The 13,755-nt window shown below is 51.3% G+C and overlaps 1 protein-coding gene across 1 annotated transcript in view; it reads right to left on the bottom strand.

Annotated features, from left to right (window-relative positions):
• LOC135479216 (UDP-glucose:glycoprotein glucosyltransferase 1-like) overlaps positions 1-13,114 on the bottom strand; it is a 65,019-nt gene extending 51,905 nt beyond the window's left edge. Inside the window, exons 1-2 of the mRNA XM_064759009.1 lie at positions 12,989-13,114; positions 12,288-12,373 (exon numbers count right to left, since the gene is read on the bottom strand). Coding sequence (XP_064615079.1) covers positions 12,288-12,373; positions 12,989-13,110 — 208 coding nt within the window. The 5' untranslated portion in view covers positions 13,111-13,114. The remainder of the gene's footprint in view (positions 1-12,287; positions 12,374-12,988) is intronic.
• Between the last annotated feature and the right edge of the window lie 641 nt (positions 13,115-13,755).

Raw genomic sequence — 13,755 nt, 5'->3', positions numbered from 1 at the left:
AGGCCACACCCATGACAACGTCCGCCTCACCTGCCTTGAGTGTAACCGGAAGAGAGGCGCAGCAGCGTTAACGCCGTTGTAGGACCCCATCAGGGGGAAGCTCAGTATCAGGAGGTACTATAAGCAATTCTTCACGGACGAAGCCCCGTTGCGGACCATCCGACGTATCGTCTAGATAATATAGCACGGGCTCATTGGGCTTTGTGACAGAGCGCCCCAGCCGGTACACCTCAAGTGACCATACAGGGTCTGTCGCGCGACGGCGGCCGCCTTCCAGTTCGCCTGACTGGTAGAGGTAGCGAACGCCCGCACCTGACGGGATTTTGCGCTCATCTAGTCCTGTGGGGCGACCTGGAACCACCGAAGAGGGCTTTTGTGTTACAGCCTTTACCTTGATTGCATCCTTAGGCTTTTTACCAGTTAGCCTTGTTGTCTCGTTATTCAGAGCAGCAACAACAGAGGGCAGCCTTGCCACCCATTCAGTGGACTGGTGTCCGGGAGGAAGGCGCAGCTCCTGAGCATACTGATGCCCAAAGAGCCGCTCAGCCAGAGTGCGGTTGAAACGCTCTACAAAGCCTTGATCCCTGTGCACATCCACCCGCCCACGTCTAACCGATACACCGTGTTTGGCCAGCAACAGGCTTACAGCGCCCATGAATTCACGCCCCGGGTCGACTTGAAACAGCTTTGGCCATGTAAGAGGGCCGCGCTTGTAAATACGGGTCAAAGCATCCGCAACCTCTTTTGAATCTTTCGTAGCGAGAGCTTCAGCCTCCTTGTAGCGCGAAGCGACGTCAACCACTGTCAGCGCGTACTTGTACAGCTTACAACCTCTCCCCGGTCGGTCGTGCGGCAGAAACTGAAGATCGGCCTGATGAACTTCATTCGGTGTTTTGACGCCGAACAGAGGTCTCGGTATTTGCTTCGGGCGGGGGAGGTATATCTGCCAGATAGCTTGCTTCTTTAGCCATGCACGAGCCGTATCTTCTGACACTTTGGCAGCAGCGGCTAGCTTGGGGATCGCCGCCAGTCCCTTCCAGTAGCCCCTAGGGGAGTAATAGATATCCGCCAACTTGGACATGATGGTATCATGCCCGTACAGACCCAAGGCTCTAATGTGCTTCAGACCCCAAAAAATCGTACCATAGCTTCGATTTGATGTGAGAGCATCAAAAAAATTTTTTGTCCATCTGGGTACCCACCTCACTACTAAGGTTGTGTCGGCATTGAGCCCCAAACGCCTTTCGGCGATGAAACACGGTCATTTCGGATTACTTGGTGAGTCTTGCTATGGAATAGCTAACGCCGCCAACCACACATATTCCTAGGACGACAAAGGTCATTTCGCGTTTTTTTTGACCCTCGGATGGTACGTAGAAATCGGAGAGCTTGGGCTCTGGGCCCAGCAGGGCATCGCGAGCATCGCGTGTAAGTGTTTTGCCCGTGACTCGGGCATATTCGCGTATGGCGGTCTCAACGTCCCTGAACGTTTGGACGGCGTGGCCCTGGCGGCGAAGTTCATCGTTGATCCAGTCCAAGCGCTCAGTTCGTTTTCTGGCCCATTTTGCCTGAGCGGCTTGGAGCTGTTCTACCGCGTGATCATGTCGTCTCCGCTCTTCGTCAACACCGGAGCTCCGTAGCAACGAAAAGACATAGTTGCTCCCGCTGAAGGCCAGAGCGTTTACGAGAGCGCCGCCCATCATCATCGCGATGGAAGCCATTACGTGATAATATTAGGGGGGAGTATCCCCTGTTTAATTAACATGTCCTTGGAAACGAGGGCTAAAGCGACATCGACGGTCACCATGCCCAGGTCACGAGCTGTGGTGTCCAGCTTTGGGATCGGTGTTGTCAAGACCATTTTTCCCAGGCGAGCATACCCAGCGGCCAGGAAGGTGACTACAGCTGCGTGGTAGGCCGCGTTGGCCAGCATTTTTCCATCAGTGGTGGGGGAAGACATATTTCTACAGCATATAGTTAGGGTGGCGCTTCTTCAAATGGAAATTTGGTGGCTCCGAGATTCTGGCTTCGCACGCTGCTGACACTTCGTGTCGCGTGCTATTGCTGTTCCTGTTCCGAAGGAACCGGGACAGGACCAGGACACCCACCCCAACGACTAACAGCGCCAAGGGGGCCCAGCTGAGCATTTCCGAGGTTTTGGGCTTTTCAGTCCGCTCCGGCTTTTCCGAGGTTTTGGACTTCTCAGCCCGCTTCGGCTCTTCGGGTGTCGATTCTACGGAATGCGGAAGCAAAGCAGCTTTAGCTCTGCGAAGTTCCTCTAAGACTTTTTCCGACTTCGCCTTTCTCGCTGCTGCGCTAGCTAGCCCCGCAGCGACTCTTTTGGGATCCTTCACGCGTTCCGCAGAAGGGGCTGTCACGCTTTGCGGCGCTTGTCCCGTAGAAGGGGCTGCCACGCTTTGGGGCGCTTGTCCCGTAGAAGGGCTCGTCTCCAGCTCGCTCGTTGGATCCATCTCTATACGTGAAAAAACCGCCTGTTCAAATGCTCAGCGCCATGGTTAACACTGCTTAACTATTGCTTAGCTATTCTTAGCTATTGCTTAACTATTGCTTAGCTATTCTTAGCTATTGCTTAACTATTGCTTAGCTATTGCTTAGCTATTGGCTTTGCTGTCGTGCCGTCGTCAGCAGCAGGGCTCGTCTCCCGCTCACTCGTTGGATTCATCCTGATAAGATGGATTTCGAGGGCACTTGTGTCCAAACAAACAATATTTTGCGGTGGTCAGCGCCATGGTTAGCGGGGCTAAGTACATACCGAAACGGTGGTACAAATCGCAAGACGCTCTTAATAGAGCGTGGTCAACAAACGGGTCAGCCTCGAGGTCTGCTACAAGCTTTGGTTGATTCTCGGGTGGGATAGGTAGAACCGTGCTGGCCACCACTGAATAGAATCGCAGTGCGGCTTTTCCGAGCGTCTGCGTCATCTGAGCACCCAGTCGAGCCTCGTAGCGAGAGTACAGCTTTTCGATGTCTTCGTCGCTCATGGCGTCGATGCCTTCAGCCGTAACGTTCTTCCCCAAATACCGCTCGGCCTGCCCACCAGACGCAAGTGCGGCCAATCTGTCTCTATGCTGTGTCGCACTGTTTGGCGCATCACCGGGCGGCACATGGCCACCGGGCAGCACATGGCTGTCACGTTCCTTCGGAACAGTAGGGGGCTCGGCATCGCCTAGCAGCTCGTCAATCAGGTCGTCACATTCCATCCTTACTCTGTTCATTCGAACTATCGCATGCGTCCACATTCTCCTTTGTCTAATATAGTCGCGCAATCAGTATCGCGGCATGCACAAGTGCTTCAGTGCACAAGTGATTACTCAACAGCTGTTTGGCTTAACACCTGATAAGCAACTGGCTGATCCGTCTTCAGCAGGAGCTTAGAATGCTTCTTCTCTGCGAGCAGCCGTCGAACCGCTGCCCTTTCTTCCGGGGTCGGGATGACGTCATTCTCTCGGAGGCACTCTCCAAACGAGTCCCGGTCCTTGCAGTGGAAGAGAGCCACCCAACGCGTCTGCTCGCGTAGGTCTTTGAGGACGGAGTTGTACTTTTGAGTAAGGACCCAGACGCTTTGGCTCGCATGACGGCCCGAGAAGGCCAGCTCTGAAAGCATGTCTTTTTTCTTCGTCATCGCCTTCGTCGCGCTGCAGTCGTCGACGATGTACAAAGTAGGCTCCCCCTCAAAAAGATGGTGGAGCGCCCGAAGGTAGTCGTGGAGCCGCTCGCCCGGGTCTAAACAGTAGACCTCTGGATCAGACTGAATCCACGGCCGCAGCTGGTAGGCCTTGTTATACCGAAAAGTGGGGCATAGGATCACAATATGTTGGAAGGCACCGCGGAAAGGACCCTCCAACAGGTCTAGAACGAAGACGGTTTTTTCCGCACCCCGTCTGCCCACAGATGATCGCGCTGTGGGCCTCCTTGGGGAAATCAATACAGGGCGCTGACGAACCGGCCATTCTCGAGGTGTAGCTGAGCGTCCATAATCACATACAGATACACGTTCAATACTCCATCCCCCTCTGCCTCTTTCGTAATCTGCAATGTGATTCCCTCGCTGGTGTTAACCACGCGTCGCCCACTACCATGCAGCTGGTCGTCGTCACTCGTCCGAAGGTCAAGCCAGAAAGCGTACTTCGACCTCAGGAACTCCTCCAAGGATACATCCGCCAGACCCAAGTCTTTTACGACCCTAGCCACCTCCGGGTCCCGCTTCCTAATGGGTGAGCTGGCGAAGAATTTCCTGGCTTCTTCCCACTGTTGGTATGCCCGCATTCCCTGGCTGTATTGCTGATTGGGGACACCCTCAACGGTAACCTCCACTTTGGTGATCTTCGGGCTGTAGAAGGATTCAGACCGACGCTCCCACAATGCCCCCGCTGAAGACGTCTCGAACAGCATCAGGATTCCCTTCATCGACCTCGCGGGCACGTTAAGGTTAATGTTCCACAGCGTGTCGGATTTGTTCTTCGCCAATTTTCGGTGGCGAAGGACGCGATCATAGAAGATTGTGACGTTATGGATGAACTGGCCGCGGATCTGCCTAGCCAGCTCCTGTTCGGTTATCTTGTCGAACTCCAGACTGATATTGTCGATGGTGTAAGCGGCGGCGGCATCACCCGATGCCTTCACGACCCGGCCGTAATCGTTGAAGGTTAGTTCGTACTCGAGTCGGTCGGAGAGTGCGCTCTGATAGAACGGCATGTGGCTCTCCAAAATCTCGAAATCTAGCGGGATGCAGAACCGGTTGCCCATGGCACGAGCGATCGCATTGTCTCCCGCATTATTATTCGCGTCATCCGCCCCGACGCGATGTTTGAGCATGTTGTCGCTGCCGATGCCTTGGTAGGCCGCATTCTGCCCTTCGTTCCTGGTCAGCCATAGATCGCCGTAGCAATGAAATACATCGGAGTCATCGATGGACATCACTTCATTTCCGCTGACTTTGATCGTGGTCTTCTTTACGATGGCGCGCCCGAGGTTGCCGACCACGGTGGCGTTCGCGTCCGTCGAGTTGAGCGCAATCGTAAAGGCCAGGCAAGCGGTGCCGGGCACAATGACGTCATGCTCGCCGAGGTTGGGGAAGCGGACCAATAGTTGCTGATTCGCGTCGATTGTGCTCGGATTGTTTGTGACGACCACGGACTGCCGCACACCTTTCGCTGCCAACGGCTCTCGGAGTCTTCTGAAGGGGTTGAGTCTGCGACCGTATGCGTTCGAACTCATTATTCCTATCTAATGGTATGTTAAAGACATAGAAAAGAAGTGTTTAATTCGGACAATGGCCGACATCGGTGATTATGGCGATCGGCCGGACCCCCCGGAAGATCCTGACGATGATGATCCACCACTACCTCTGCAGTTCGTGCGCGACAATGACATTGTAAACAATACCGCGACAGAAACAAGCAACCGATCAAGTCTTCGAAGTGAGTTGACGCGGGCTGCCGTGGATGGCTATTACAACTACTTTGCGGACATGGGGCTTACCCCTGAACTGGGGCGGGATTCCAAAAAGTTTGTGCTCGTAGATGGGCGTCTCCGCCTCGCCGCATTTCCAAACCTGAGGCTTACAAACCTCCGCACGGGGGAACCACTAGCGCTCTCCACATTATACGGCGAGAGCGAGGCCGGCGGTCCCGCGGCGATCAAAGAGCTTGGCTTTACCAACTGGAGGCGGAAGACAACCTTGGCTCCGACAGCGGTCAGAGCCCTGCAGACTGTGAGCGATAAGATTGGTGCCGCTGCCGCCGAGGCAGATACCATGGAGCTGAAGGATTTAAACCAGCCCGCGACAGAGACCATAGAAGCTTTGGAAACCAGCTTCACAGATAGTGAGGTCGGGCGTGTTCTTGAAACAATGAACGATCCGCCGCTCCCGCTTCGGGAACTCCGGGGGCTAGACAAGGCTCTGCAAACCATTCGCGGGGAGCACACGAATAACCTTGCCAAGCTGTCGGCAATCGAAAGAGACTTAGCTAAACAGAAACAGAAGTTGGAAGAGGCCAACACCGACGGTGTTGATGAATTCACCCGGCGTCGGATCGCCGAACTAATACGGAACCTCGAGGATGAAAGGGCGGCCCGGCTCGAAGCAGCCTCTGCAACGGGCGAGGCCCTGCGAACGCAAATAAACCGCATTAGGGAGACCATCGATCGCATCCTCCACAAGGACACCACACTGGCCGAGAGAGTTCGTCCCCTCTTCCGTGAGCAGGGGGTAACAATCGTGTCCATTCTCACAGCTATTGGGATGGCAATCTCGACAATAACGCTTGCGTTGAAGCTAGCGCTGAGCGGCGGGTCTGGCGGCGGGGGCACGCCGTCTCCTAAACCAGAGGACGGGCGCGGTGTCAAAGAGTGGGTGAAAAAGCATCTCCAGTCCCTCGCACGGGCCCTTGGCAAGCTGGCTGGGAAGGCGGCCGCAGCGATTCCAGGGATAATTGGCAGTATCGTATCCTGGCTCCTGAACCTTCTCGGAAAAAACGGCTGGGTGGTTGGCCGACAATGTCTGGGCCCTAGTCGTCGCAGTAGGCGGCCTATTACTCATAGCCGTTCGGAACTGGTTAATGCCATAACAGCAGTAAACCGATGGCCACCCCGGCCACCACGAGGGCTGTCTTTTCCGCTTCGTGGTTATATTGCGCTAACGGAAATGAATCCGCCGCGCGGAGCTGTTGTTGTTGTTGTTCCTGTTCCTTCGGAACAGGGACAACAGGGCTGTGCGGCACAGTCTCTTGCGGCTTTACAATCCCCCTATCTGCCCGCTGCAAAGTGGGCGGCACTACGTCGTTCACACCCTCGTTAGAACCTAGCTTCTGTTCTTCTGTGGCCACGACGATTTTGTTATTGTAGTTGGCTATCTGGCCGATCCGCAGCAACATGTCGCTGGGAGCCATGTAAAGGCCTATGCCGAACACAAAGTCGACCACGCTACCGGCGTATTGTAGAACGTCCTGGTACCGTTTGATTGCTGAGGGGAGATCGACTGGAGAGGCAATGGCGTCTTCCACATTGGCGAAGAACTGCTTTTGTGCATCGAATGCTGTTCCCGTCCCAAGAATACGCGTCCTCGTTTGCGCTTGGGCGCCTAATATGGTCCATACGTAGGTCCGGATGGAATCGTTCAAGCGCTCCACACCAGGCTGCGTGAATCCAGAGGATGTTTCAACAATAAACGACCCCCAGGCGTCTACGCTGTCCTGTTCAATGTAATCGACGTGGAGCTTGCCGAACGTCTTCGGGAACGTCATCCTGCCCGGATCAAAACTGCCGTCACCGATTGGGTGGTAGCCGCGGTTCGTCCAGTAGTTGTATGCCACCCCGAGTCCGTGATTGGCGCCCCCACCTCGCCTCCAGTCTGTGTGCGGTGACACCCGAAACTCTCCGCAGATCCTTTCATAAGCCCGCCGGTCGTAGGGATTATTTAGCCAGTCCCATGCTCTGTCTTGCGGTAGCGGGGCTTTGATCTCCTCCAAAACCCGTCGGACCTGATAGTAGACGTGAAATGCGTACAAGGCCTTTATGCACGGATCGGCGGCGAGAAGATGGTCTTTGGCGGATACTCCACAGCCCGTCGTTGCGCACCAGACCGCGAAATTCACCTGATTCTGCCAGAACTGCATTGGGTTGGTGTTCCAGGCCTGAACGATGGAATAGCTGGTTACCTTGGGCAGGCGGTACTTCGAAAATACATCCGCGAACTGAACCTGAAAGGCCTTGCCCTCCTGCGCGTAAATGTCTGTTCGCGTCAGCTGTTCTGCGTGGGTTTGAACAGCATAGAATGACCCGGCCTTATAGGTCGCTACCCTATTAAAAGTAAACGCCTCTCTGTTCATTCTATTACCGTAGGAATACAAGATGTTCGTAACTCTCACTAATATTCAAAACGGCTCCTCCTCGGAGCTGCCACAGGCTCTTGACAACCGTCACGGCTGCCTAAAAATTGCCCTCCGCGAAATAACATTCTACCCTGCCTGGGTGAATATTCACCCAGGAGTGGGCTTCCTGCTTGATGGCGAACGGGTCGAAGTGCCGAGGGGTTACTATAATGTTTGTACGCTGGACAAGATAATCTTCCGCCCCCTTGGCGTTTCACTGAAAATGAACGAAGCTACGGGCCGCCTAACCATAAGCCTCCCTGGCAAATCCTTCCTAAAGCTGCAAGAGCTGGCCCCCATATTGGGATTCACCGACGGGGTGATGCCCAGAAATGGCACTACGGAAGCTGATCAATGGCCCGACTTGGTTCCACACAAAGAAATATTTGTGCATCTGGACGAACTGAGCACCTCAGAAAACGTGAGGATCACGTCTGATACCAGTAGCGGTTCAACGTTACTTAGGGCCATCGCAGCGACCGGCGAAGGGATCAACTGCGGGAAGACGGCTTCCTTCCCTAACCCCCAGTTCAAAAATTTGCGTAGAGAATACGTGACAAAGCTGACGGTCTCGCTTTTAGATATAAGCGGCAAGCGTCTCGATACCAGTTACCTAAGCGCGGCCCTAGAAATCACGACATAATAATGGTTGACTCGACCGGTCCCAGTTCTACATGTCTGTCACTATCTGACCTGTCTGACACGACGGATTTTGAGCTCCCCGGGCAACCTGGTAAGATTTACGCCCTTCAGTTCGAAAATGGCTTCTACAGCCGAAAAAAGATTAACGTGGGGCGGCAAGAAGCTGTCGCTACGTTTGATTCCCTTCAAGACGTCTCGGCTGCAATCGGTGAGCGCAGGCCACCTTCAGAGGCGATAGAGCATCAAAAACTCTCCTTAGTCCGCCGTGATGACCGATTTGTCCTTGCCAGATCCCGCGAGCCCGATTGGCTTATCGATGTGCTCGTGACGCCGATGTCCGTCCAAACCACTAAATCCGAGGTCAAGAAGGTTTTCAACACCGGGTTCACATTCGTGTCGTATAAGCCGAGCGACACCTGTCTTGTTGCTCTAGAAACAGCAGGGCACTTCACACTGGCCGCTGCGAAGAACGACGTACGCCTGAACGCGAATACAGATTTCCGAGCCGCGTTAAAAATAAACCACTTCTGGCTCCGCAACAGATGTTACCCCAACCGCACCTCATATGGAGCAGACGGGCCACGCCCACCGTTTGCGGTATATATCGGATATACAGAAACGGTTGGAATCTGAGCGGGACCTCAGGCGAGCCTTGTACAAAAAATACCAGCGCGCAGTTGGCGCCTCCGAGGCTTTGGATTCAGCAATACTCGCAGCCTCTTTTGGTTTGGGGGTGGCTGGCGTCGGGCTGCTGTCTACTGTATTTGCCGCCCCCGCGGTGCTGGCAATGGAGGCAACGGCGCTGGCGTGTGGTGTCATTAGCGCAGCTGGAAAATTAATTAATAAGCGGCTCCGCGCGAAGGCTAAGAAACACAACGACATCCGGCTGTTGGCTGATGCCAAGCTAAACAGTATTCACGCGCAGGTGTCCGCAGCAATGACCGATGGCCTCATTTCAGATGTAGAGTTTAAACAGGTAGTGGCCGAGCTGCAGAGCTACGATGATCTGAAGGAGGGGATACGCTCGAAGTCTCACAAGGCATTCAACTCCGCACAACTCGACGAGAAGGTTAAAAAGCAGCTCATAGCTCAAGGTCGCGACCTGGCCCGCCAAGACATTAAAAAAGCTCTGTCCGACTGACGATAGACTGCACCGCCGTATTTTACACCTTCGGTGTTAATGAACAACCTCCGCGCTACACTCCGTAAGTAATTGTGAAAAAAAAAAATATGTCCTAGCCGGGGATCGAACCCACGACCATAAAGAGCAAAACCCAAGCTGTGTCTCGAGAACCCGGGGCTAAACCTTAAAGGTCGTTTTCGTGCGTTTGCGTTATCATTCGGTTTTTTCGGGCTCTCCCTTCTGCAACCACCCCACCTCCCCATTCTAATCTCCTCGAAATGCCCACCTTCGAGCTTTCATCATTGGAGAATTAGAGACGATCATTCGGCGAGGTGGCGGGTATTAGCACGGCTATATACCCAGAGACACAGGGCGGCCGGCTCCCTGGCCAAGGGAGCTATCCGGGCTGCCGAATGTGTTGTGAAAAATTGGGGGTGTCTTTTCCGCTAAAATTGTTTTTTCGCTCAGAATCGACCCATAACAACGGCAATATGGGCGAAGAAGAGACGTAGATTCAGAATCTGATGTTAGTTTTGTCCTACGACCCATACATCAAAGGCAATCAACGATTTATTAATTAAGTATTGCACAACACCCGTATGTAGACGGGCTGGGCTGTCTCTGACCCGCATATATACATAGGCCTATACATGCATGTAGTTCTCCGGTGTGTGTGTGTAATGTAGGTCAAAGCCTATCCTATTCCATACTTTCTGTGCTGGCGTTGTCACAATTTGAGCAACGGTGGCATTTAAATTATAACGTGGGCTGGCCGCTGCGTGAAAATAGCCTGGCAAATCTATACCGGCTGTCTTCATCGAAATAGGCGCAAGCCTGAAATATGCTTGTGCTCAGTAAGCCTACACCCGTGTTAAGCCCATATATGCACTAGAAAATATCGATGGCCGCTAAACGGGCAAACTCCTTTTGGAAAGCCCTTGTACGCCTTTTGCAGTCCCCTATTGCAAGTTTGTGGTACCCACATGGGACACAAAGGCCATACTCGTTTTTCACGCCGATTCCACACAGTTGGCATGGTTGTGTGCCACGGCTTTTTCTTAGCCTGGCGAGGTGTACCTTGCAGTATTCCTTTATACATCGCCGCCCGCAGTGATCGAAAGAACCACACTTCAGCCACTTGCATGTATCCTTGCCCCACATGCTTGAAGTATACCTAAGTATACCTAACGTTGCCCATCTCTCTAATAGGAAAATATTGGGGCCCTGGTACGTGCCCCGGCCCGCGGGAAGCAATGTTTCGCGTACACAAATAATTGGGGTAATTGTGTATGTAGGCCGGGCGCGTTCCGCGTACACAAATAATTGGGGTAATTGTGCATGTAGGCCGGGAGAGCGCCAGGGGGGGTCCGGCGAAGGAGAGCATGGTGGGGGCGCTCTTGCCACCCGGGGGAGCGCACCAGGGGGTCCGGCCAGGAGAGCATGGTGGGGGCGCTCCTGCCCCCCGGGGAGCGCGCCAGGGGGTCCGGCAAGGAGAGCATGGTGGGGGCGCTCTTGCCCCCGGGGAGCGCGCCAGGGGGGGTCCGGCCAAGGAGAGCATGGTGGGGGGGCGCTCACGTGCCCCACGCATCCCCCACTGGCTTCTGCATTCGCCCCCCCTGCTGCTGGTGGTGCCTGCTCCATAATTTTGCGATTTTTCCTTGCCATACATGTAAAGCCTGAAAACGGCAAAGTCCATCATGTCCTCCATCTTTAACACCCTGTAATGTACGCTGGGGGTGTTTGCCTCTCAGCCAATGCGAGTCGTTAAAACTGCCCACTTGTCTGTGTAAACTCGGAACCTACAGCCCACATTCCGGTTTCATGACTGTCAAGTGGAAAATGAAATGTGCTGTTCGCTACCTTACGGGAAGAAGAGTTCTACCGAAAATGTATGAACTGCACTTTGGCGGTTTCCAACGGCAATTCTCCTCCTAACACAGAATACTTCTGGACTAGTTCTTGGGCTAGTTCATAATTTATCAACTTGAGGTACATATTAGAATATTTTTATGGCATGCACCTTCGAGGAAATACAATCCTTTCCATGGTATTTTTCTTCTCCTTTAAACAATTTGTAAGACAGATGTTTAATTGGTGAAGGAAAGTGGAATACTGAAAGTAAACCACCTGTCTTCACCAGAGCTTGCCTAATTTGTGTATACATATACAACTTCAGGCTGTGTATATAGCACCTTGGTTGACACAGACTGTTTACTGTTACTAAAAGCCTGTGAACAGTGAAAATGATGGAATCCTAAAATTGTGTATCCAAAGATAAGTAAAGTCAACATCATGTATATAAACTCATGGGTAAAAATGTTTGAAGTTTTCAGCTTTTCAGAGTGGTGACTGCGATAAAAACAAAATGAAGTCAATCATTTCATTTTAAAAGTGTGAAAGATTCCAATTATTGTAAAAATGGAAGTAAAACAACATGGCAGTAGAAAAAAGACAATCATCTATGTAACTGAAATCAATTATCATTACTATATGCATGGTACAAAGCCATCTGTCTGATTACATAGGCTCAATTTGATATCATCATTTTTATTTTGAGCTCTTAAAAATGAGTAAATGAGCAAACAATTTGACCCCTGTAATTTATGCGAGGCATAACTGTTCCCACTCACCAGATTTGACATCTGAGACTTTAAGACGAGCAACATCGTTGACAAAGGCCCAGAACTGGTCATTACCTTCCTTAGCTATGTATTCACTGAAATGACAGAAAAACAAAAACATAAATCAAACAGAATGCATTTCACTTTATTATTATGAGATCATCTGTTACCTGCCAAATCCAGATTTCTGTTGAGCACAGTTTGGGATGATTCTGCCAGAACCCTGTCAAAAGTTCTTTGGTCTTTAATGTCATATTCAAACTTCCTCCCACTCCCAACACCCCACCCCCACTCCAACACAGGCATGACAGGGGTCACATTTATGGGTGAGGCAAACTGGAGTGCACCCAGTTAACAACTATTACCCATTGTAAGATGCCTGAAAATATCACCTGACTTTATAAAACCGAAGTCTACAAACATGATTGTACTATTACAAGGGAGTTTCACAAATTGCTATCAGAGGCACCAGATCACAGATAACCATACTAGCTTAAGAGCAGTATAAGGAGATCTTAAATATGTCACATTTTACATTGAGAATGACAGTATACCACTCATGTATACAGTAGTTCAGGTTGCTATTACAGTCTCAATTTGAAGGCTTTTAAAGTTTTCCCAGGCCCAATTACAAAAACCCTGAAGTTACTTTTAAATTCCAAGATTTTCGAGGCTTGTTAATTTTTCTTCCAAATCAAAGTGAACTGTACCTGGCTTCTAGCAGTAGAGGTGTAGATTGCCATTTTGCTTCCAATACTTGAGAAACGTATTTTGGCTTAGCTTCCACCAAACAGAGCATGTAAACGATGAGAAGACAGCAGGCAGCACCCATCTGAAATATCTGAAACAAGTTTAAATCAATGTGTTTCATTTACGTATTTCCTCCTACATTTCAGCCCGTTACCATTACAGACATTTCAAAACCACAAGTAGGTCACACGATATTTCAAAATGATTCTCTACTAGTACATGATTGAACCATCAAAGCTCTAACAGTTAATGCAACCACAAGTCATCAAGTTAATTACATGTAGTTTCATATTTACTCATTTATTTGACTGGAGTTTCACACTATACTCAAGAATAGTTCACTTCTACAATGGCGGACAGCATTATGGTAGGAGGAAACCCATGACCCCAGGTTGCTGCGGGTGAGGGTAATCAATTATAAAGAAAGTATTCAAGATTCAACTGAAAAAAGATATACAAATGAGGAAAGGAGGTGAGTTTGATGGCCATAAATGGGAAGGGGATGGGAGTTTGATATCTATGCTATGTTTTTGAGGGCCACAGATGGATTCAGTGTTGCAATAAATGTTAGAATGATAAAAGAGTTCATCTGAATGGGCTGCTTGCAAAGAGCCCAGATATTTGAAACTACGAATCATTCATAGTTGAAAACTATGGTGCTGAGAGTGTTTTCATTGTGGCTGTCATTTTATGTGGGAAATTCTCACAGTTTATATTTCTACTCCTT

This window comes from Liolophura sinensis, chromosome 12 (assembly GCF_032854445.1).
Source record: "Liolophura sinensis isolate JHLJ2023 chromosome 12, CUHK_Ljap_v2, whole genome shotgun sequence".
NCBI classification, from domain to species: domain Eukaryota; kingdom Metazoa; phylum Mollusca; class Polyplacophora; order Chitonida; family Chitonidae; genus Liolophura; species Liolophura sinensis.
This window is presented reverse-complemented; position numbering and strand designations above follow the sequence as displayed.